The sequence below is a fragment of the Marmota flaviventris genome, chromosome 3, assembly GCF_047511675.1.
Source record: "Marmota flaviventris isolate mMarFla1 chromosome 3, mMarFla1.hap1, whole genome shotgun sequence".
Taxonomy (NCBI): Eukaryota; Metazoa; Chordata; class Mammalia; order Rodentia; family Sciuridae; genus Marmota; species Marmota flaviventris.
Window position 1 is genome coordinate 4,034,513 of NC_092500.1, and position 25,274 is coordinate 4,059,786.

At 48.2% G+C, this 25,274-nt stretch overlaps 1 protein-coding gene across 2 annotated transcripts in view; it reads right to left on the reverse strand.

Moving 5' to 3' along the window:
- The window catches only part of Atxn10 (ataxin 10), a 142,516-nt gene that overhangs the window by 44,982 nt on the left and 72,260 nt on the right, over positions 1–25,274 (reverse strand). For both annotated transcript variants that reach the window (XM_027954634.2, XM_027954635.2), the window contains exon 9: positions 24,478–24,647. In XM_027954634.2, the coding sequence (XP_027810435.1) occupies positions 24,478–24,647 (170 nt within the window). The remainder of the gene's footprint in view (positions 1–24,477; positions 24,648–25,274) is intronic.

A 25,274-nucleotide genomic window follows, 5' to 3' on the forward strand; every position in this document is an offset into this window, starting at 1 on the left:
ACCCAGGAGGTGGGTCCGTGTTGTGAAGACCGTCCAAACTTCACCTTTTCCCCAGGCACTCAATTCCGCAGATCTACTGGAGTTGGGGCCTTTGCTGTGTGGCACAGGTCGGGCCTGGGGAGGAGCAGCTGGCCAGGAGACAGAGACCTCCACAGAACTGATCTGCTTTTGACAGCTGTCATCCTTTTCCTGACAGGCGACTCTGGCTCCCACAGGTGGGCAGCAGCCCTACACCTCCCCCGTCCCAGGGCCTCTTTCTACCCGTGACCTCCTCCTACTCAGGGGCCTGCTCTTGCACTCCCTGGTGGGTCACCCACAAAGCTGACTGAGGCCACACCTTGGGGAAAGCCCTTCTCTTTACCCCGAGGGTGGAGCGAGAACTCCCCTCAGCGACTGTTCCAGTACAGGAGTGCTTACCTACTAACACACAGGCTGAAGCTTTTCTTTTTTCTTTAAAGGTCAGATCATTTTATTCCTTTTTCTTTGGGTTTTGTCTTTCTGGCAATGATTTTAAGTTTTTTTTAAAAAAATCCTCCCTTCACTACAAGTAGGTTCTGCTCCCATTCCACCTGCAGACGAGGGACACCCCAACTAAATGGCAACAACACAGCTGATGAAAAGAGGAGAAATAGCAACAAAAGGAATCCAGATGCGGAAGAGGAACCGCACTTGGCCGGTTCACGAGGACTGGCTCATCTACACAGAAGGCCAGGGAAGAGGTCCCAAAGCCTCTGGAATAAGTGAACTGAAGAAGGCGCAGAGTTCACGGCCACCACACAGGAAAGTGATCCTGTCTCCATAGCAAGCCGCGCACAAGCAGGACTGCGACCTGAGGAGCGCCTATGGCAGCCCCCAGGTTACAACGGAGGCACACACTCTAGCCAGCAGGCCAGCTGCCTCCTGGGGCTGCCACACTGAACACCGAGGGAAGGAAGGACAGTCTTGGCCCACAGCTGAAGACACACTCTGCAAAGGTGCTGGCTCCCCAAGCGAGGGTCAGCACACCCCCATCTGTGGGCACAGCAGGGCGGTCCAGAAGGGGCCAGCGGGTCGGGGAGGCACACGCCCTCCGCAGTTGCTCTCCAGCCCACGTCACTGCAAGACCAGGATGACATGGAGGCAGGACCCCAGCTCCTCTCCCTCAATGAGCCTCTCTGATCCTGCAATGAGCCTGTTGGCAATGAACCCTCATGGTCACAGCTGTCACCCCTTGATGGGCAGGCTTCACGGGTGGCTCTCCCGTGGTGGACGTGTCCTCTGTGGAGAGACCCGCGTTTGGTTCATGCAGGACACTCTGGAGCAGGGCCCACCAGCGCATCCAGATGGCCTTGTGCAAGGTGACTGAGTTTCTCTGTACTTAGCCCACAGTCGGAACTATACCTACATCGCCACCCAACGCACACGCACAGGGACATGTGTGTATATGCATTTGCCACAGATCCTGCTCTACTGTTCTCACAGCATACGTCCCATAAGCCACTGTGTGTCTTACAATGTGTGTTCATACATGAAACATTTTCTTTGCCACCTTCCTGGCTTGTTTTTTTAAATTTTTTTTTAAATTATGAGCAAATAAACTGGATTCATTAATGAGTTCCAACCCATAACCTCTGCTGGGTCAGGGTCCCAGGCCACACGCAGGCCCCACTCTGGGCAAGCACAAGACACAGAGCTGCCATCAGCCTAGCCTGTGAGGCTCCCTCCGCCAGCTCTGGTCTCGCCACCTCCGATACAGCCTGCTCCATGAAATGGCTTCTGGACATTTTTATCCAGACTAGTATTTAGATGGGGGTATTTATATTTATGGCCGAGTTTGTGTTCCATCAGAGAACTGTTGATACTTTTTAAACTTCTGAATACTCTCGTGAGACTCTGTTCAGATCTGGCCCCTATGCGACACACCAAGTTCATTCATCAGGTATTTTCTGAGCACCTGCCAGACACAGGCCACTCCAGGAGAAAAGAGGCTGCGTCAAGGCCCTTGAAACCTGGCCCTGCTCCACTTTTTCCGGCTGAGTCTACTCGAGATCCTCCCTGGCTCCTGCTGGACCTGTACCGGCTCCTGCTTTTCTTTTTGAGCTGCTGCCATGTGGGCCCCTCTCTCGAGCATCCTCCTTGGGAGCCCCCACCTCCAGGCACAGGCACTTCTCTGCACTGTGCCATCTGGCCTTCTGTCCTCCTGGAGGGCAGTATTCTCCCTGTTTCACGAGGGTCTCTCACCAACCTTGCTCAGCGCCCTGCACCAAGGAGAAGCTGCTGCAGAAGCTGCTGTTTCTACACATTTGATGATAAAAACCCAGCAGCACCTGGGGGTCTGGGGAGCACAAGCTCGTGTGCACCCTCACAGTGAAGGAGGGCTCTCCAAGTCAAAGGCCAACAACAGAAACAACTCTAAAAACCTTGAACTTTGTTTTTTAACGGCCACATTGGAAAGTATAGAGAAAAGCATACCTACGCACATGCCCAATGCCTGGTTTCAGAAATTCCAACATTCCTTCCTTTTTTCCCGGGTTCTATCTACCTTATAGCCACACTTTCCTCCAAGATTATTCAGAATACAGTAGCTCAGAGATGGCATCACTGCGCTGGGGGGTACTTTGGTATTTCTAACAGGTAATACCTTATCAAGTAGCCAGGTGCCACTGCTTTTCTGAGTGGGTCTGACTGGAATTCCTAGTCTCCTCTCACAGCCACTTCGGTTCCAATGTCCATGAACAGCCCGGCCACTGGGATGCTCCCAGGGCTTATCGATCAGTCTTAGTCCTTTCAGCGAACAAAGCTGAGAAAACTAATAACGAAGTCCTATTGTCACTTCCCCTCAACCATTAAAAAAGGGAATTAAAACTCCTCTGCTGTTGCATTTGCATCTCTTTTAGTTAAAAATCCTGCTTCCCAACAGCACTGACGCAGCTATTTCTTATCCTAAAGTACGGGACGTGCACATGTACCTAAGTGCTAACTAAGTGTGCCAAACGCACATGTTGTCAGTGTCGCATTTTCAGGACAAGCACAGATGCTCCTCCACCTCTGTGTGTGACACGTCACACATGTCACACACCAAAGTTTGTAACATGTGTCTCTACCTAAGTGTGTAACACATGCATGGCACCAACGTCGCAGGATCTCAACCCCAGCATATACACATTCTTCCACTTGAGTGTGCAACGCACGCCTCCACCTAGGTATGTGCACTTGTGCTGGATGTAAGGTGGGATTCTGTTCACAGAAAGCTGTCCTACCTTGGAAACGTCCTGCAGCAAGCACACACATAACACCTAACCTGCGGCCCACCCCAGCTGAGCCCCATGGCACGGAAGGCCTGCAGCACCCACCACCAGGCTGGAAAGGCCACCCTGATGTGAACGTGGTTCACTTCCCACCACGGTAAAGCTGAAGAGCATCCAGTCCAGCCACTGTTCAGCTGGGGACATCTGGGAACATCTGCACTGCGGCTAATCGTGGAAGGCAGTGTACCACTTCTACGGCTCTTTTTGTTCTGAGACTATATTCACTGGAGCGCCACAGTTAAAAGATGATGTTTTAAAGCCAGTTTAAATAATCTGTAAGCTATGCAGTTAAGATTCCTTTCTTTTTCCTGTCTTTCTCCCACCTTCTTCCATTTCATTCTTTCTTTTAAGAAGGAGTTGCATTTATATATTTTTCATTTTTTATTTAAGGTACTTGGATGTGAAAGTCATACTAGAAAACAGGTACATTTAGGAAATTCTACAACTGGCTGTTCCACAGCAGACTCTCCTCTTTTTAAGTTTCCAGTTTTTAAAAATTAATTTTTAGTTTTTCTTCCGTGATTTCTTTTTGAAGAAATATGAAGTAAAAACACACAACGAGTGTGTAGCACTCGGCTCTGTCCCTGCCCTGGGTGGAAGGTGGCGCCTGGAGGTATAATGGCTGCTGCTTCCCCAGCGCGACCTGGGCTCCGACCCTGCGAGGTCACCAGGTCTCCCACTTCCTCCAGGCAGTGCACCAAACCTCATTAGACAGTTGCGCCACAGTCCACTCTCACCGCGTCTAGAATGAGAAACAATGCTGCAATGAGCAGGTGGGCTGAGCCAGGCTGGGGAAGAGAGTCCTGAAGCAAGGCTGCGGGTCGCTGAGCATGTCCACAGCGTGCTGCTGGCGTGACATACTACCAACCACCGTCTGCTCTGAGGCGTCTGTGCGGCCTTGCCCACCTCTGGAGTCAAGTTGGAGGGAGCCAGCACCCCCGGGTGCCACCCTGGGCGCAGCTCTGCTCTCCAGCAGGGCCACGCCGAGGGCCCTGTGCCATCATCCTCCTGTAAACCCTCTGCTCACCCTTCAGTCTGTCCCTGCACAGGGCCACTGGTCTGGTTTTTGGAAACTCTCTGTATGTATCATGGATATTGGGGTTTCTGTTTTAATTCGCAGATCCCTCCCCCAATTTTTCATCTGTGATTTTGCCTGATTGCTTGCATCAGTCAACTTTTTTAAAAAATATATTTTTATTAATTGTTGATGGATCTTCATTTTTCTTTATTTATTAATATGTGGTGCTGAGGATCAAACGCAGTGCCTCACACATGCTAAACAAATGCTCTACCACTGAGCCAGAGCCCCAGTCCTCAACTTTTTTTAATGTACTGTTTCCAGACTCTGAATGACACAGGAAAGTTTTCCCCTGCTGTGTCATCAAGGAATTCATTCATGCTTTCTCCTAACACTTGCGTGGTCTCAGGGGGTTTTGCAATCACACCTCTGCCATTTCATTCAGACTGGTGTGCACTGGAATGACGGATCCAACTTTACCAAAAGGATGTATTGCTGTCCCTGTGCCTTTTATAAAAATCACCCTCTTTTCCCCCAATAATCTAAGATGTCCAAATTTCCAAAAACCCTTGAGTTGATTTGTGAATTTTTACATTTTGTCCTGTTCGCCTGTCTCCTTTGTACCAACACTGTGCTGCTTGTGACTGTGGGTGCTGGATAATACGTGAACATGGTAAAAATAACCACCCATCACTCTTTTTTTTCCTGGGAATTTTCTGGCTATTCTTATTCACTTATTCATCTAAATAAACAAAACCAACTTACCTAGCTCTTAAAAAAAAATCCCCATGACACAACCCTAGCAGTATTAGTCATGTGAAATCCACAGATTATCGTGAGCAGAGGTACCATCCCAGTGAAATCCAAGGTCTCTGCCAGGCACCCAGATGAGCCTGGGCCACCTCAATGCATGGTGCTTCCCTCCACAAGAGCCTTAATGAGAGTGGCTGGTGCTGTCAACAGCAAGAACAAGATGTGCCATTTCTTAGGAGTCATCTCTGTGAGGAGTAATTCACACAGTGGGTTTGTTTCTTATCACCCTTGTGCTGAGGGTGTGAGGGGCTGGCGTGGGAGAACCTGCACAGCACCTGGAGCGGGTGGGGTGGAGCAAATCCACCACACTCAAATAATCCCAGACGATCCGCAGGAGCCACTTCTTGCGCTTAGGAATTTGTTTGGAGGCAGCAAAACGCTCCCCAAATCTTGGAACATGAATTATTCCTTTCTCCCTGCCTGCGGACAAAGTCTGGATTTACTAAATTCCAAATGGCCAGGTTCCTGCAGCCCATAGTTTTGAGACTTGCCTTGCTCTGCGTTGCACCCCCACATTCTGATGGCTGGCAGCAACCGCTACCCTCCTGCAGCCCTGAGCCAACTCAAGCACTTCCTCTTGCCTCTGCTCAGAAGAGGTGCGTGAGGGGGAGCCACCTGGTCCTGGTGACTGGGGACACCTGTCACGCTGCTCTCCTAAACAGCTTCCATCAAACTCCTGGCAGGGATTTTAATCATTTACAAAACAGAAAGTTTCCCACCTGAGCTTTGATGTTGTAAAAACAGGATCACTGGCAACAATGGTGGTTAAACATAACTGACTGGTAAATGAGCAGCACCAACTGAAGACATGAGGTGGTTCAAAATAAAAAGCCTAATAAAATGTAACAGGCCAGAGCATCTGTAGTCGCCAGCACCTGTAGGTGGTGCCCACACTCTGGTGCTTGGACATGGAGATACTCAGCAGGAGGAGGCAGGGCTACTGGGCCTGTGACCTCAGCAGCTCACAGCTGACAGCTCCATGTACCTCAGGACGCTAGTTTCCTGCTCCCTCTAGAGTGGCTCAGTTTATGGAGTTTTGAATCAATTCTCCACTGCTCAGAGCTCATGCAGCTCCTCTGCACCCTGTCAGGCAAGGGGCGGAGGCCAGAAACCATATCCCAGCTTAGATCCACCCACAGAGGGGGACAGGGAACATCAACAGAAGTGCCACTGGGAAAAGATGCAGGATGAAGAAAAAAAAAGAGCAAGGCCTGAAGAAACACTGCCCAACCAACCTGGACTCGCCAGACATGGAGCTGAGGACTGTGACAGTCTCCAAGTCTGAAGGCTACCTGCGGGAGAGAAGGGAACTGCAAACATTCTGAAAGACATTCCCGCCAATGGGAACCCTCCTTCCAATTTCTCACTAAGGTCCTGAGTTCTACGGAGTGGCTGAGCAGGAAGACAAGGAGAAGCAAGAGGAGACATCAGAAATCTCAGAGCATGGGGCTCCTCGGACACCTGCACTGCAGGATTCAAGGAAACCCAAAAAAATCCTGCTGGGAAGGCCTCGGAAACAACGGCTGGCAAAACTCTGAAATGGAATTTCTAAATATTACAATCTTCCCCAAATCTGTCAGCAGCCTGAAGAGCAGCAAAGGGACCTGGAAAATGGGAGGGCGGTGAAGGCTGCGAAGTGCCCCATGTGCCTGACCCCAGCATCCCTCGGAGATGTCCACGAGTCCAGGCGCTAAAGTGGACACAGTCTAGGAACGTGGAGGCAGGCAGGGTCCAAGCACACCATGTGGCAGACGGTCAGGAGGTGGACAGGAACAGGAACACAAACCAGCTGGGAAAGCGTCACAGGCGCACGGCGGGGCAGGGAAGGAGGAGGTGAGGGGCAAAGGCCCTGGTCCTCCGCCTGGCACTCAAGGTCTTCCTTCAGCCACGGCACCTGAGCCTCCCAAACACATACCCTTCTCAGGTTCCTCCTTCCCTCCTTAACAGGTTGGGACCACCCCCAGAACCAGGATCTCTAGCAGGAATCACCCCCTTCCTGCCTCCATAGCTTCCCCCACCCCTAGCCACCAGGGTGCAGGAGGGGCAGGAATGGCTACAGGCAGGGCCATCTCCAGGTTCCCTCTGGATTAGAATGAATAGCCACAACCCTCCAGGAAGAAGGAGCTGTTGCTCTCGGCATTGCTGCTTGTAGTTGGGGCCTGCAAGGTGCTTCTAGACTTTTCTGTGCATTCAGATTCCCTGAGGATCTTGTGATTCAGAATGACTGGTGTGGGGTGTAAGATTCTGCATTCCAGAGAAGCTCCCAGGTGAGGCTTTGGGGGCTGGTCCAGGTCCACATCAGCAAAGCACCTATCACAAGGCCAGAAACAGACTCGGGGAAGCTATGCACTCCTCCTTACTCTGGACTGGGAGCCACAACACAGAGGACAGGCACTGCAACTGGGTAAGGACGCACCATGAGTCAGCGGGTGCCACACAGGGCCACAGCACAAGAAGGGCGCTCTAGGAGATGGGTGACTGGGCCAGAGAAGCAGACAGGAGGCAGAATTGGAGGCTGAGTGGTCTCAAGAAGGACCACAGGGGCAGCCCCAAGGCCTTGGTGACCTCTCCGTTCCTGCTCCAAAGTCTCATGTTCTCACTGTAACCTGAACACTCTCCACTCTCTGCCCAGGCTGTCCTGACCCAGCTAGAGAGCAACAAAGAGGAGCCCTGAGCAGAGCTGGAGCAAGGCAGGGCCCTCTCCAGGCAGGCTCAAAAAGGTCAAGGACACACACCTGACTAAGGTGGAGCTGTGGGTATTAAGCCAAGACCACAAAAGCTGAAAGGGTTCTACTTACAATTGCTTCTGACTGAAATAATCTGCTTTATCTGTTATCTACCAAAGATAAGGAAGAAAGGGGCACCCCTTCCCTCTAGCAGGGGGAGGGGCCACTAAATACCCAGGGCCTGCTGTGGGTCAGGCCTCTTTCAAGTGATGCTGATATGGAGAAAAGCAGGTGGAGGTACCTGCCCCTCAAGGAAGAATTCCCTGTCTGGGGAGAGAGGCTAAGGGAAACAGTAACACCCATCAGAAATGCCACCTGTGTCTGCTTCCCAAGAGTAGCACAGGGGACTGAGGGAGTTCATTTACTTTTTACCTGTGACTTCAAGCTTGTCACTTTTCCTGTAGCTATTATGAGTAAAATTTTATCTTTTAAGATTAAGTTTTCTGCTCAGCTCATTTAAACCACAAAGTGAAGTAAAAGGATGTGTCTCAATAGGAAATTCTTTAAAAATCACGAAAACCAAGAGCCAGGAAAGAAAGGTTTACCAGGTCCACTCTCCTGCTTCAGGCAGAACCACACCTGCCCAGAGGACTCCAACCCACCGAGTGCAGGGTCATATGGACTGCACTGAAGCCGGCCTCCTCTCTTTCGGCTGACATTTTAGAACACCTCTTTCACCAAGGCCTAATTTATTTTCAGCTTTAATTAAAGGTATTTAGTCAAGCAACAGATTTGTTATTCCCTGAGATGCATCTTAAAGCAGATTTTTACATGATCACTAATAATGGAGAGGCAGAGCAGGCACACAAATGATAAGATCCAGGAACTAAGTCTTGCACCAAACCACCAGGTGTCCCAGTCTCCAGCTCGAAATGGGAAAAGATACGAGTATTTCCCACCACAGAGTGGATTTTGCTACGTCACTTTTTTTTTTAGACCCTTTTGAAGGAGTCTGCGTAATGTAGGCGACAGTCTACATTACAGTCTATCAGTTGTCATTTCTGCACCACATCTTCCCGTGAAGGGCAAGCAATGCAGAACAAGCAAATGTCCTGCTGCACACGGTCTTGGGAAGGTCCCCTGTAAGGTAACAAGCACATGTAAGAACATCCGTCGGCTAAGCCCTGAAAGTGGACAGAGCGCTCATCTCAGGCTAGGAGCCACACTGGGACCACGCAGAGGGTGACTGGCAAAGAGACCTGGAGCCAAAGAGCCGGGTGCCAGACTGTGAATTTCCAAGTGTGAAAACATCCAAAGTGGAGGTGGCCCACAGAAGCAGGGCAACAGGGAAAGTCAGTACCTTCCCACAACGGCACAGGAGGAGTTCCCAGGCCCGCCACGGAGACCTCTGCACTGCTCTCTCCAGTCCCCTCTGCCAGCCCCTTCCTTTTGGTCCTGTCACATCACTCCTCACAGTGGAGACCTCAGCCGGCTCCCAGGTGAGCTCACGCTATGACAGGAAGCAGCCCACACACAGTCCAAATGGCTTAAAACAAAGGCAGGTGTTCCCTGTTCCTGCCATTTCACAGCCACACAGACCTGGGCACAAGGCTAGACTCTCCCCATCTGCACACTGGGAAAACAGCAGCATCTTCAAGGCAGAAGCTAAAGGCACAGTCACCTGACGCCATTGCCCAGAGTCTAGATCAGAAGCCCTGGTGTCACAAGCCCCAGCTCTGGCTACCACGTGATTTAGCCCCCATCTCCTATAAAAATGAGCTGCTTGAGAATAAGGACTGCATCCAACTCAGCCTGGAAACCACAGAGCTCACCAGAGGCCTGGCACAGTGTGCCTTCAGGGAACGTGTGCTGACCCACCAGGCAGAATGCTGTTGAGCAGTTCCTGTGGCTCCATGGACCCCACACAGGGAGTAGCAGGCTAGTGAGGGCACACTCACAGGTGTACCTACCTGCAGGAAGCCTACTAAGCTCAGGATGAAGGTCAGGAAAGACTGTGGCCTTCAGGTCCCTGAACCCTGACACAAGCCAGGACCAACAGACCTGGGCTCCTGCTCCCAGGGAAGCCTCAGCAAAGGAATGTGAGCACCCACCTGGGAGAATCAGCATTCCACCTCCATGTGGGAGAAAAATGCAACTCAAGGTCCCTGCTGCTCATCCCTCACTTAGGGGCCATCAAGCACCTGGCTTTACTAGCACACAAAAGCCAGCCTCCACAGCGACCTTCTGAGGGTGAAGGACTTGAGTGTCAGTCAAAGAAGCATGCATCTGTCAAATCAGACAGAGGGGTGGGGAGGGAGCAGGAAGGAGGGGGAGACAGGGAGAAATGGAGAGCCAGGGACCAGATGGAGCCACAGACACTGCCAGCTGCTCCACACTCCTAGCTCACACACACCACCCAGGTGTGCGTGACTCCTCCCTGGAAGTAGAGCCTTAGGAAGTGAGGAACAGGGTTGTGAACAGCTGGGTGAGACAGGCCTGGCCTCTGAGGGCATTATTCCCTGGGGAAGCCACACCCTGTGCCTCATTCCTCTGCTGGGTCAGATGGCTCTGCGATCTCTCCCCGTTCGTTAGCTGTGAGCTCTAGGGCCGAGGACCTTCCCTCACCCTTGCTCCTCTCTTGGCACACAGTATGCTCTTAATAGATATCTATTTCCCTGACAATATGTTTTTAAGGTAACTTTCAAAGACTTAAGACCATGCTGCCTTTACTAAGAACACTACTGCTAAGTGAGAATGTCTGCACTACATTAAATCTTGGAAACGCTGAAGATTTACGTCTCTTCTTTTTGGGTGTGCATAAAGCCTAATGCCATGATTTATACGTCCATAAAAGCCATACATTTACAGGCAGGATAGACAGGAAGCCTGGAATGCCTCACAGCGCTCAAATTCCTGCCATCCAGACTATGGATGCCTCAGGCTTCTGACAATGAGCTGTCACACAGAGCTGTAATCAGGACCTTGCCCTGAAGATAAAGCATTACACACTGCTCTATCCATTCACATTCAGATTACAGCTCCTGGCACTCTGGCTTGAGTGTGTGCATGCACACCTGGCCAGCAAGTTCACAGGAGCATAAAGATGCCGTCAGAGCACGAACCTGTCCTGGCCAAGAGCTCCCAACTTGTGTACTGGCACAGTAGCACTTTGACAGCAGTCTCCAAATGAAGTGTGATGTTCCTCAGGAATTTCAGTTTTTAACAGATCAATAATGAATCTGATATTCTGAGTCTAAAATAATGGTGTATTTTCTTCCAAGTGTGTCACTAAAGTGGTTAGTCCCATTCTGAACGTGGTTTTCCTGAGTCTTGACAGAACAGCCAGCAAGCCTTCTACAGAGGTGGGGCAGTGGCCCATGCACACACTGGTGGCCTGTGTGTGCCATGCTTTGCACATGCAGTCCAGGCAGCTCTCCCAGCAGCCCTGCATGGGGATGTGGACCGATCTCACGGGTGAGGGAGGCTAGCGCGTGGGGAGGGGAGGGGAGTGGCACAGGACCACAGGAGCTGACTCAGGGAGCTAGCAGGGACAGCACAGGTGTCCCCTGACCACACTCAGGGCTTCCCACACCACCACTGCAGGGACACATCTCTGCTATAGGAAGTGTGCGGCATCGGCTTAACTCCGAATCTGCACATCTCATCACAGAGGCAGAACTCTGTTTTTTTCCTCTTTACAAATTCCAATAACATTAATAAACGGTGCACCCAGTAAAGGTCAAAAAATGCCAATTTAACCAATGTACACTAGATGGGCAAGACTGGAGAAAGGGAACCAGAGCCCATTTTTCCTAATACACAAGGTAAAATTACCCATGTAAAATTACACATGTAAAATCACTAATACAGAATAACTCTTACCAGAGAATGAAACATCATTAAACTAAAAAAATTCAATTATAATTTTAATAAAATAACTAGAATTTTAGAACACTTTGACTTACAAGGCCCATGTAAAGAAAATTGTTGCATGTGAAAATTTTTTATCCTATCCATATTTACTAACACCCTTCTAAAATTGCTAGAAATTATTTTTCAAAATTAAAAACAAATGAATCTTTAAAAGAAGACCAAAAGGACTGATTTCTTTCTCTCCAAAATGATGGAGAAGGAGCTCCCACCTGCCTTCTGGAGCAAATTCTCCAGAATTCCAGCCAGGGTGGCCAGCTCGGAGCCCAGGGCATCCTAGCCCCTGCCGGAACAGTCCTGCAGCTCCGAGTAGGGTGCTGCACTGCTCATCTGAGTTTTTAAAATCAGCTGATATTCCAGCTCTGAGCTGTTGTCTTGCTTTGTTTAGGGCTGGGGAAGGCAAAGGGTGCAGCTAAAGGTTTCTTCCAGGGTTGACATTCCAGCAGGCAAGGGACACACTACTCTCCCTCTCCCTCCCCCTCCCCCAGGCCTACCCATAGGATTTTTCCTGTCAACACCCCCCCCCCCCACCACAGCCCTGCTCAGACTTCCCCAACCTTCCTCCTCCACAGGCTGGCCCCTGGCTGGCTGTCCCTTGCTGCAGGTGCAGATAGATCATGGCCACTCCACACCCCAAGTGGAGAAGCCAGTCTCCAGAGGACATGTGCACCTGTGTCTCCTATCCCAGTTCTGTTCCTCACAGGGTCCCCCTCACTTGTCTTCCAGGCCCAGACAGTGTGGCACTCAAGGGTGAACTCAGCTCCAGCCCCTCCCATTCCCCACCTCTGCACTGCTAGCGACTTCATTAAAAAGTTTCCTCTTGGATTTTTCCAGTGAGTAAATTCAACATGGTCACTAACACATACCAAGAAAATAATGACGACTCATTCCCAGAAATTAGTCTCACGTTCAACCAATTATTCAAATGGCCAAGAGTAACATGAGCTAAGTGCAGCCTGTGAAGGGATTTGTAATGTAAGACATGCAATAACACAAATACCACACAGCTCCCCCTGGAAAAGACAGCTGCACTTACAAGTGTGAGCACACGCACACGTGCACGCGCGCACACACACACACACTCACACTCACATTCAGGAATAAATGACACAAAGCCTCCTGCAGTTTTCAGCAGAGGGGCCTGAAATGCTGTCTAAAAGCCTCCTCAGAAAATTTCAGCCAAACAAAAATGAAATAACCAGGCATATTGGCACTACTCGGAGGCCAGGAGGCCAAAGCAGGATGATCACAAATTCAAGGTCAGCCTGGGCAACTTAGCAAGACCCTGTCAAAAAGAAAGAGAGAAAATAGACTAGAAATAAACCCACACACACATGAAAAGAATGACAGGGCTTACACGTTTCCCTCCAAGTTGTGCGTCGTCTTAACACACATCTCAAAAGGAGACTGAAGCTCAGGAGTAGAACTGCCCTCAGGATGAACCTGCAGCAAAGATGCAGGGTGGTGGAGCAAGGCGGCCACTCCTGGCCTACCTGGACGGCAGTTGTGTGCGATTTTACCAGTGCTGTGCAGGCCCACTGCGGGCACAGAGACCGCTGTGAGAGCTCTGCGGGCAGCAAGGGCGCCTTGAAGGCTCCTTCCCGGTACCCTGGCACCAAGAATTCCTGAGCACCAGGATGCTGACATGCAAGACAAAGCCAGTCAGTCCTGGGCACAGAGGGAGGGCGGTGAGGGTCTGGCGGCTCACAGGGGAAAGGGGAACTGGAACGGACCCCAGCCTCTACACTCTCGGTGCCCCTTCCTGGTGCTGCCTATCAAGAGTGCAGGCCTGCTCGAAGGGCCGTAGGAGAGCAGCACCAACCACTGCATGTGGTCAGCAACATCCAAGGGGCACCTGGGCACCCTGGACTAGAGGGGTCCTGGGCTTTGCAGTGAGTGGGATACCATCAAACATCACTGTAAACCCCGCTCAAGGCCACATGGTGCTCGCAGAGGGTAGGTGCTGGCCTGTCACTACTACCAACAATGTAATCCTTATAGCCCACACACGAGCCCAGGAGCTTTCTCCATTTCACAGATGAAGTGAGACTTGGAAGTCAAGCAGTGTGCAAAGGGTCACTCAGTGAGTAAGCAAAAGCCCCAGAACTTAAACTGGTTCTTCTCTCCCACACCCACAACCTCCCTGCACTCTGCTGGAGGCAGGAATGGGAGGGTGCTGGGAGCTGGCAGTCCAGGGCAGGTCGCCGCCGCTGGGACTGCTCTCACTGCTCCTGCTGCTTGGCCTGTAGGACTTGCTTTCATGCTCAGCCCTTTCAGCTCAGGGAACTTGGCTGTCCTCCTGCCACTGGGTGGCATGTGCATCCTTCTTAAAGGACAGAAATGAAAAGCCAAGTGGGAGACGGGAGAGGAGGAGACAGGCAGGGAGTTGGTGTGGCAATAAGACCCCGGTAGAGACTGTGCCCCCTCAGGCCACCACTGTACAAGGAATTCTCCCAGGAAAAGGCCCTGGCTCGTCCAGGAGGCTCAGGGAACCAGGGTGGCCATTACCACAGGTGGGTAATGGGCCCAAATACACACCACCAGTGTGGTGCTAGATGCCCTGCTCGAAATTAGATTGGAGAGAGCTGGGGACGCGCCAGGCCCCAGGAGATGCAAGCAGAAGCCGAGTGTACTTGTCCTCAGTCCCCTACACAGAAAGTACCCCCATGGCAGAGAGGGAAAGAGACAGCAGCACTGAGGGAGGAGAAGAGGAGGGAAGAGAAAGGAGGAAGGAGCAGACAAATCAAACTCTCCAGGAGAAAGGAAGTCTCAAAGTCAGGCAACAAATATGCCCAGGCCACGCAAGGAAGGGACGAGAGGGTCCCAAGGCAACCTGGGAGACAAGGCATCTCCTAAGGCCAGACCGCCTGAGACTTGGGGGCTGGCAGCCCCTCGCTCACCCTGCACAGCCTGACCATGAGGCCTTCCGGAAGCTCCGGGGAGCACTTTCCACCAGGCGCTAGGCAGCTGTGCTGCCCGCCCCCCCCTTTCCCAAGTGCTCATTCCCAGCGTCTAGAACTCTGGCTGGTACACAGTGTATTTCAAACACACACTTACAGTTCAACAAGTTCAGTTCAGAATTAAAAGCTCTAACCCAGCATGCTGGCTTCCAATTGCTGGGGACAATGTTCCTGCCTTTACCCCACTGCAGCTTGGCAGCACACTGGGACTCCACTTAGGCCCGCAGCTTGAGCCTTAACGCCACTCATGTTCCACTACAGTATGACAGGCATGAATCTGAATTCTGCTAGAACAAGATAAGCAACAGGCTTTGGGGGTAGGGGCAGACAATGACCTCAAGTGCTCAAAAAGAAAATCTGTAACAGGAAAGTCACTCTGATCCTCTTCATTTTCAGTTGCTGCAAGGTGGAAGATCAAAACTACTTAAGATGTATGACAGTTCCATCTTGTTTTTTTTTTTTAAAGAAATGGAAAAAGCACTATTCTCAAACATTTGAAATAAGAGCACTGCTCTTTTTTAACCAAAGAAATGAAGCCTAGGAAGATATAAAGACATTTCACAATGTCAAAAATATTTCAGGTTTCATTAGATGGAGATTTGTATTAAAAACCTTAAATGCTCATACACGGAAAGTCCATATGCTAAAGTAGAACACCCAACAATACAGGGTTAATGCAAATTATATTCCTTTGTAGAAAAATAAAAGAATGTCCGACACATTGAAAAAAAAAAAACAAAAACCTGTGTTTGTCTGCCTGTCCCCACTCCTTATATACAACAAACTGATGTGTGTACAAGTGTCCCCAGATTCCCTCCCATTCCAGACAGCAATAATTTCAGTTAGCAAAATTTTCCATATGATATAATTAATTTGGGGGGGGGGGGCAGGGTACTGGGGATTGAACCCAGGGGTACTTGACCACTGAGGCATATCCCCAGCCCTATTTTTGAACTTTATTTGGAGACAGGGTCTCACTGAGTTGCTTAGCACCTCACTTTTGCTAAGGCTGGCTTAGAATTCACGATCCTCCTGTCTTAGCCTCCCAGACCATTGGGGTTAGGTGCACGCCACTGCACCCGGCTGAATTAAAGTTTTACTTCTTAAAATCTTTCAATAAAAAGTATAGTTGAAACTGTAACTGCTAAAGCCTAGACTCTTGGCCCAGGAGGGGTCATGGTGCTGTGCAGACTGGATGTGGGACCAGGGCAGAGTCGCCTCAGCTGTCAAGGCACTGTGCCTTCCTGTCCAGCACAGCGGCAGCAGGCACTCTCTACACACGTCGTCCTCCTCTCCTAACCAGCACTTTATTGTAACTACTACGTCATTCATGTTCACCGTAAAGATCACAAACACATGTAAAAAAGAAAACAACCCTGTGTCCTCTCCGCCAGACACAGCTGCTATCAGTGCTGTTTCTGTGGGTGATTTTGCCTTGCACCAACTCAGATATAAACACAAAATGCAGAGGCTCATTAGGCCTGCCTTTACCCCACTGCAGCTTAGCGGCACACTGGGTCTCCTGCTGTGATCTGCCACTTACCGGGCACCACGAACTCCTAACAGTGCAGCAAAGGCTCTGGAAATATGATCTTTCCTTGGATGCCTACCACACTACCACAACTTACTAACGCATCTCCTACAGATGAGAATGAAGACTGCTGCTGATTATATCAACAATGCTGAGATCAGCACAACTGTTGATATGGTGACCCTGAGCCCTTGCCACACACTCACTTTAGTTCACCTCACAGTGTCTTGGTGCCACACTATGCCCTTCCATTTATGGCTGAGGAAGCCGAGTCATGCAATCGCTGAATAACCTGCTCAAGGTCACTTGGATCATTTGGCAGAACCCAGGGCCAGCCTAGGTGCAGGGTCCCAGTGGGTTTATGTCAAATCTATGATAACCTGCTTGTTTCTAAATCCACAAAATATCCTGGCTTATTGTGAAAATCAGTGCAATATTGTTCTAGTTTTCCATGGTTCATCGTGAAGCATTTTATTCTTCAATCAACCCCAAACTGTTTCTGGCTTTGTTGAAGGTAAGCTGAGTTATTCCCAGTGTTTCCTCAGCTGTCCCTCTCTGGGGCTGGTCATCCTTGCCGTGGTGACTTTTTAGAATGTCTCAGCATTCATTCCCAAAGCACATATTCTCTTCATTTCCAGTATATATTCCCTATATATGTCTGTGTATTTTTGTGACTATTTTATCCTTAAAATATATTTTATTTTAAGACAATTTCCCAATTATTTTCATCTTGTTGTCGAGATTCCCAGCAGGACTTTGACTGGCCTTGTGAATGGGCACAAGCTGGCCCCTTCGCCTGTCTCGCCTCCACCTGGAGGGGGCACACCAACCAGCGCAGCTGCTCCCCACCCCGCCCTGCCGAGTCCTCATTTCTGCTGCTGAACACAGACAGATCAGATCTGTTTCAAATCACCTGGGCTCCAGCCTTCACGGCAGCTGGGCCACCACAGCAATGCCTTGATCTCTGTGCCTGTAGCACAGGGAACCCTGAAAACAGCAGACCCCAAGGAGAACCTCGGGGAACAAGAGAGCAGCTGAGCAAAAAGTGCACAGTCAGTCCTTGGTGTGCTGGTAACAGTAAGGTGCCACTGAGGACATGTCTCAGGCATCTCCTTTCCCAGAAAATGTGAAAGCAGGGGAGCAGGGTGGGGAAAGTAGAGGTCCTGGAGCTGAATTCCACCTGCTATCACACCAAGCAACCTGATTCATGGAGCCAATCACCCTCTGTCCACTGCGCTAGTGCAATCTGTGGACTCTTCCTTGCAAACAGTGCTATTCCTTTCCCAAAAGAGAAACTGGAGTGTTCTTATAACAGTAAGAGAAAGGGGAGGGATTTCTATAGTCAAATGGTAGAATATTATGTATGTCTTAAAAAAAAAAATTACAGCTGCAACAAACGAACACGCGCACCCTCTGGATAGGAATTTTAATTTCACTTACTTTAAGGGGAATTGTACATGCTCAGGAACGAACGGCGACAGCTTGATTTATGAATTGTGACATATTTCTTGAGCTGGCATTACATTACAAAGGGGTGGAGTCCCAGGCAAGCCAGATCGTGCCTCTGCGTGCAGTCTTCAAGTTGGAGAGCGGGACTGGGAGACCTGCTCTGGCAGAGGAGGCGCAGGGCCACTGAAGCCAGGCTCGGCCCCACGGTTTCCAAGTCCCTCGATACTCTCCCAACTGACCTAGAACAGAGTTTGGAATCTCCACAGGCAATATTTCAAAAATATTTTTTAAATATTTACTAGATATTCACAAAAGAGAAATTCAACTCAGAAAAGCATCTATGGTTGAACTGACCAGAGAAAAGTCATTCTCATCCTAAAGAAAGTTCTATTATTTGCTTTGACCTTAGTTCCTCCAAAAGCCCATCTATTAGAAAAGTAACTGACACAGAACAGAGAGGAGGATGACTCAGTCTTGGTAAATACCATGAAACGTTATCACAGGTTCCTATTTTAATGCATGCAACTGAGAGAACTGAAATGAACCAGATCTACCTGCCTCAGGCTGCTCAGGAGGGGTGGGGAGGCAGGAGACTGCAGCTCCTCTACTACATGCTTCACACACGTGACTACACTCCATCCTGCCAACCCCACAAGGAAGGCACAACTGTCTCCTGTCCCCATTTCATCCACAAAGAAGCTGAGGCTGCCACAATTCACACAGTTAACAGATGGTCAACTAAGAAACGAGTCTGGATCTGTGAGCTCTGAAGTGCTGCCTCTGTCCTCTGTGCTGTCCCGGGCCTCTGCCCGTTGGGAGTTGGAAGGCCATGAGCATCCTGCAGAGTTATGGATCCAGACGTTCCAAGCCAAACAATGACAGAGCAATTGATGGCAGAAGGATCCTCTGCCTGCCTCGAACCCCAGGAGACAGCAGAGTCAGGGCACAGAGGCCCTCAGGAGGGAGGACAGCATGTATCTGGGAAGACTTTGGTTCACTAAAGATGAACCACTAAAGGAGACACTAAAGGAAAAGGTGGTGGTGGGAGGTGTAGGAAGGGACTGAGCTACTGAAGTAAAATTGACTGATAATTAAATCAAATGTTCCATATGCCACTGTTTTGGTGGCGGTCAGTTATATACATGTATTAGACTGAAGACTCATAAAAACAGCAGCCCATGTATACTGATATGAATTAATAACCCGTATATGCTTCCGTACACGCTTCCACACAGAAACCGAGTACAGGCAGAGGCCGAGCGAGGAGCACCAGGGTCCAAAGCACAGAGAGGAGGAGAAAGTATTACTGCATTGGCGTGAGAGGTCCTCAAGGAGAAAGCACCCTGGGACCTGGAGTTCTAAAGGCCAACTTAAGGTCACTCAAGGAAGAGTGGAGGCAAAGAAGTCCACTGAGTGCTAGCGGAGATGGAGAACACAGACACCAGCCCTGTCCACAGAGGGTCAAGGGCCATGCTGGCCTGGCCCATTTTCCAGATGCTCAAAAGAGAACCCCCACTGTGCACTAGTCAAACATGTATTTCTTTACAGAACAACCATTCCACCAATCGTCATCCAGCACTGGCACAGAGAACAGGCACCAAGAACAACGAGCTGAACGAAGCTACGGGAAACAGCCCATCTCCTTCAGCCTTATGACTGAAGACATGCCTGAGACAAGAAAGGAGAGGGCCGACAGCTGGCCTGTTCTCGGCTCCTGTGGTCACCAGGGAAGCTGAAAGGCACTGACCTCAGGTCATCAGTGGATAATGTGTGAACCGCTCTGCAACTTCAGAACCGACAGCAGTGAGGCACGTGTAGTGGACAGTCATCAATATAAAAATCGACTGTTGTTCAAGAAAAACTTACTGAATGCTTTCCATGCACTATGTTCAATTTAAACAAACTTAATGAAAAATGTATCATGGAGACTTTGATTTCTGTGAATGAAAGCCCATGACTGCTGAGCTGGAGGCGAGCGGGGTCCTGCTCACTTGCCGACTCCTCCACACAGTCCTGACCTGTTCTTGAAGGAAGTGATGCTGCTGCGAAAGCTGTGCACAGTTGGGTTTTTTCTTTGAATAAAGCATTCACTCAAAAAGAAGTCAGGTCATCGGTGAAGAACAGAAGAAAGGGGAAGGCAAAGAGTGAGCCACACACTGTCACTCCAGGAAGAGCCCAGGAGTCTCTGCTCCCAGCCACAGCATTAACACCCACATGCCTCTTTTAACAGAAGCCAGAAAATCTCCACCCAGGGTTCAAGGGTTTAAAAGCAGACTGGTCATTGCAGCTGCAGCAAAGAAACACTAAGCAAGCTGAGGACAAGAGATAAGGTATGAGGAGCAGTCAGGAGGGACTTCTCCCTTCCTGCTGGGACCTGGGGAAGGAGGGCTCTAAGTTCAGAAAACACCACAACCCATCACATGTGCAGAAGGCACAGCCCGAGCCTCATGGGAAGGCTATGGGTAGCAGGAATCCTAAGGCCAATCACCCCAACTCTGATACCTTGCTCAAGGGTACAAATCCCAAAAGAAGAGGTTCTCCCAGCCTATGAACACCCCTGCTCAGGGGACCGGCCAGCCAGAGGGCAGTGTCTCCTGGCGGCTCTTCTCGGACAGGCCTCTGAAAGTGGACCTTAGCTGGCGCTCATGGTGTGCACATACACATGCGCCTGCTCTCCCTCCACTAACATGGCTGCCGAATGAACACGACGCAGCCCGGCGTTCTCACTCAAAAGCAGCGGGCTGGGCTCCCTCAGCCTCTCAGGGCCTTGATTTCCTCACTTAGAAAACGATGAAGACAAAATCTTTTCAGTCTTCTTCAGAGGCCCCACAGGCTGCAGTGACTTGGGAAAGATGAAAAGGACTCCATAACGGGAAGGGCCACAGGAGAGAAGAGGTGCCATCCAGCAGGTGGACACCACACTGTCGCAGAGAATGAGGAGATACAGACGAGCAGAGACTCGAAAGGCTTCTGCTCAAACTCCAGAGGAAACAAAAATTCTAGAAAAGCTTGTGTCATGCACAGTTTTGAGATCCTGGGTCAAGGAGGCAAGGTCCCAAGGTATTCCAAGAATGGAACCTTCCAGGAGAAGAAGCCCTGTCTATCAAGGGAATGCGCATATTTGACAAAGGAATGATGGGAGACAGCCGAGAGGACCACCAGAGTGTAGGGTTAAAGCTGGAGGGGACTCAAGAGACATGGCTAGCAGCACCTTTGTTGTGAAGCCCTCCAGGAGGTCTATTTCAAACCTTCTCCTTGAAACTCTCTGAAAGCTCTCAAATGAGAGGCACCAGGATGTAGGAGAGGGAACACAGGCCTGGGAACGCACCAGGAGGATGGCCTTCCGTGAAATGTGGTTGGCAGAACCTGCTGTTCAAGACCAAGGCAAAGATTAAAGCTGGTGACACCTGCAGCTCACTGGGTACAATGTGGGGACACAGCAGACACTAAACAAATAAATCATGGCTAGTGCCTTTGTTCTTCTGGGTGAAGGATGAACCCAAGCTAGGTGAGGTGGCACAAAAGTCCCACGTTGTATCTTCAGTCTCAGTGCAGACACAGGCAAACATCCTCCCAGGCTCCAATTGGGAAAGAGTGGAACAATCCACCCAGGCAATGCCGTGAGAACAAGGGGCCCAAGGATAAGGACCTGCTTTTCCCAGAAACCATGACTGCAGCCACCTGAGTGCTCCTGAACTCCACCCCTGGAGGCAACAAGGAGCAGGGAAAAGGTTTACAACGCCGATTGGAATCAGGATTCAGCTACAAGAGCAGAGAAGCTCCAACACATCCCAAATACAATTTTAGTGCTGCCTCTGAATCTTTGGAAAAAGAATAACACCTCCGAGGTAATGCTTTCAGGTTCAGGCCTCTGTTGGCACAGGGAAGGAACGGGGCGAAACGGAGGCCTTCTAATGTCAGAGTTGACTCCCTCCTCCCCTCTGCAGTGTTTGCTCAGAAACCAGCAAAGCAATGAGCCACCACACAAGTAAGAGCACCCTGTGGACTTCCCATGGGCCCCAGGACCTCCACAGCAGCTTGGGCGCACTCTGTATTTACTTACGGTGCAACCTGATCCCCACCCACTTCAGGGAGTTATTTCATAAGGCTTTTAAGGGTTACTCTATTTTGTTCCTATAAGAGGCCAATCCAAATTAGCAACAAAAGGGTAGTTAAACACAAGAAAAAACACTTCTTTTGTGCTCCTCAAGAAAGGCAGTCTTGGTCATTAAAAAGGTAAAATGTCTTATTCTATCAACTTTTTTTAAAAATAAAAATCAGTCTAGTGATTTTCCAAGGGCAGATTAGTAGTCTTACACTCATGCCTGCTTGGAGATGAGAAGGGTGCCAAAGGATGCAGACAGCTAACAAAAGGACACGGTTCCTGCTGTGATGTTATTTCAAAGGAATTCTTTTTTTTTTTTTTTTTTTTAATTTTTTAGTTATAGGTGGACACAATATCTTTATTTCATTTTTATGTGGTGCTGAGGTTTGAAGGCAGTGCTTCCATGTGCTAGGCGAGTGCTCTACCACTGAACCACAACCCCAGCCCTCAAAGAATCCTTAACAGTACCAACCACTACGTAACAGTTTACTCCAAAATGCAGTATCTTTTTAAATCTTCATTTTATTTTTAATCTTTACTCCAAAACATGGTATCTTTTTAAATGTTTGTTTTATTTTTAATATTTATTCCCCTTTGTTTTTCAGACTGGATGACCCTACTAACACATTTATATTAACTCTTTCCTCTGACATTTCTATCTAGATGTTAAGTATTCAATAATTTCTTACTAACTCCACATACTGTATTTTTTCAACTCTATATTTTCCATTTGGTTCTTTTTTTTTTTTTTAACACTTTTTATTCCTTACCAAGATATCCTATCTTTTCATTCATTGATATCTGATGCAAATTCCTCTGCGTCCTTGAACATGACTACAAATGCTGTTTTAAAATCCTTATCAACTCACAGAAAGCTTCCACCAATTATCTGTTCTTTTGAGAATAGGACACATTTTCCTGTATGTCAAGTAATTTTGGTTTGTATCCTAGACATTATGCTATGGAAATTCTGGATTCAGTTATATTCCTCTAAAGAGTGTGACTGATATTTTTGTTTTGGTGGGCAATTATCTTAGCTGGAAACAAATTGAGAATTCTGGAGTAGAAGCTCAAATCTTGGCACAATTATTTTGTCCATAGCTTAGCTTCTTGGAGCCTGCTCCACATGTGTAATTCAGGAATCAGCAAGGATTTAAGTAACTGATACATAGATTGTGGGGCTCACTCTCTCCTTTACAGGCTCCTCCCCTCAATTTCCAATAGCTGTGTTTGCACACACACTCTTCTTTGGTTTTTCAAGCTGAAAGACTACCAAAGCGTCCACTGCCCTGCATAGCACACACTGTACCATTTCCTTTTTCAAAGTGTCAATTTCACTCCAGAATCTGCCTGTTTTGTCAAATCTGAGTGTCTTCAGATAGCTGTCTTCTGTACAGAGTTTATAACTATTAAGTCCAATAGGAGCTCTCTAGTCCATTCACTTAAAGAGAACCTCGGACTCCCACCCCATTTTTCACTTTTTCTCACAATGCTGTGGGTCATGAATTCAGAAAAGGCTTTGCCAAATCTGTGTGGCATCGGCTGGGCACATAAGGAAACAAGGCAGGATCTGTTCCCAACAGAGTTCTCACACACATAGTTGGTGCCCTGATGCTCCCTGACAGGTGTCTTTATTACACCTCATACTCCAGGGTCTCTCCATGGGGACTCACCAAGTCCCATCATGGTGATCTCAGGGAACAAGCACTACTTACATGGTGACTGGCTGCTACAAAGTTAGAAATAGGATCCGCCAGACCAATTAAGAGCTACACCAAAAATGGTACAGAATGGCTCCTACCATGGTATATTGTTCAAAGCAGTCACAGGAGCTGAACAGATTCAAAGGGATGGAGAGATAGGTGCCAACCCTTGGTGGGGGAGTGACAAAGTCACACTGCAGAAAAATATGTAAAATAACATGTTTCTGCAGACTTCTTGGAAAATATAATCTGCCACACATTTAATGAACCAAAACAAAAGACACTCAAAAGTAGAACTTCAAGAGACTCCAACAAACAACTAGTTCAATGTGAAACATGCAACCCAACCATCCTGCAACTCTTCACTCTCTCCCGTGACTGAAATAATGGCCTCTACACTATTCAGCAAAGAGCTTTCTAAAAGCAATCTATTGATTTTCCAAAGACTTAAGACTTAAAAATATATGTCCACCTCAAAACACACAGAAGAAAAGCTTCTTAGATACAGGATCCGCCAGACCAATTAAGAGCTACGCCAAAAATGGTAACATCATTGGTAAATGTAAAACACAGACGAAATTAAAGGGACCTTTGTTTTGTTTTTTTCTTAGAATAAATATCAAAATAACTAGTGTTTCTTTAATGCATAGTTTGTGCTAGAAACTGCCTAGGCCTATCAAACACATTTTCATTGACTGGGAGACATAACAGTGTTCAAATGCCCAGGCTGTGAACAAACATCAGTAATGTACAGGAAAAGAAACTAGCTCCAAACTCAGGTCAAAAATAACACGAAATTAGAAAAAAACACAATCCTAATATTAACAAATATGATTTATTGTGTTTATTTGTGGGAATAATATATGTTTGTTTTCACTAATGTTACATATATAATTTATGTATCTCTCCTCAATCTATTTTCTAACCACCTCAATTTTTCACTCCAAAAACATAATGTAGTTTAAACTCTAAATAAAGCAAAGCACGAATGACACATACTAATAAATCATCTTACCTTGTCTTGGTTATCTTTATTCTTGTAACACAGATTTCCAATCAAGCGAATAAGATGAGATTTAAACCCCTCGGCCATATTTGAGATGTCACCTTCTGCTTTTATGCAACCAGAGGTACTGAAGATGTTTGTGGTATCTTTTCCAGCTACATGAATTAGTCGTAAAAGATCTAGAATGAAAAAGATAAATAAACTTTATTTTACACAAGAAAATATTTTTTAGTATTGGTACTAGCTTTCCATAAATAAATCTAATTTATTTTAATGCATTAAAAACGAATAAAGATAGAGTACTGAAAGCTTTCTTTAAATAATGATTAAATGGCTCTTCTGCTTTTGCATTCTATTTTTTTGACTCTAGTTTTAGGGAGATAAGCCATAATTATTTACCTTGATTTGGACTTTCTACTTTACCTACAAAGAAAAGTTGGATAAAAATTTCCCAATATCTTCCTTACCAAAATAAATAAATATCATACACACACATACACACACACACACACACACACACATCTTTCTCTCTGTAAGAACTCATCTGATAACGAGTCAGCTAAGTTAAAAATCACAACCCATGTCTGTAACAAACCACACCACAGAACCAAGAGAGCTTTCCACTTCTGATAGTCAAATAATCCAAGACAGACCTGCTTTAGCCACAGTCAGAAAAATAACATTGTTATACTCTGTGGATACCTCTCCAGAGCCTAGGAAAACAGATGATCTTCTAAGACCTGTGAGTTCGTGTTTCCACATTATTTCACTTAACCCTCTCGCCAAACCTAGTAATGGCAGACATC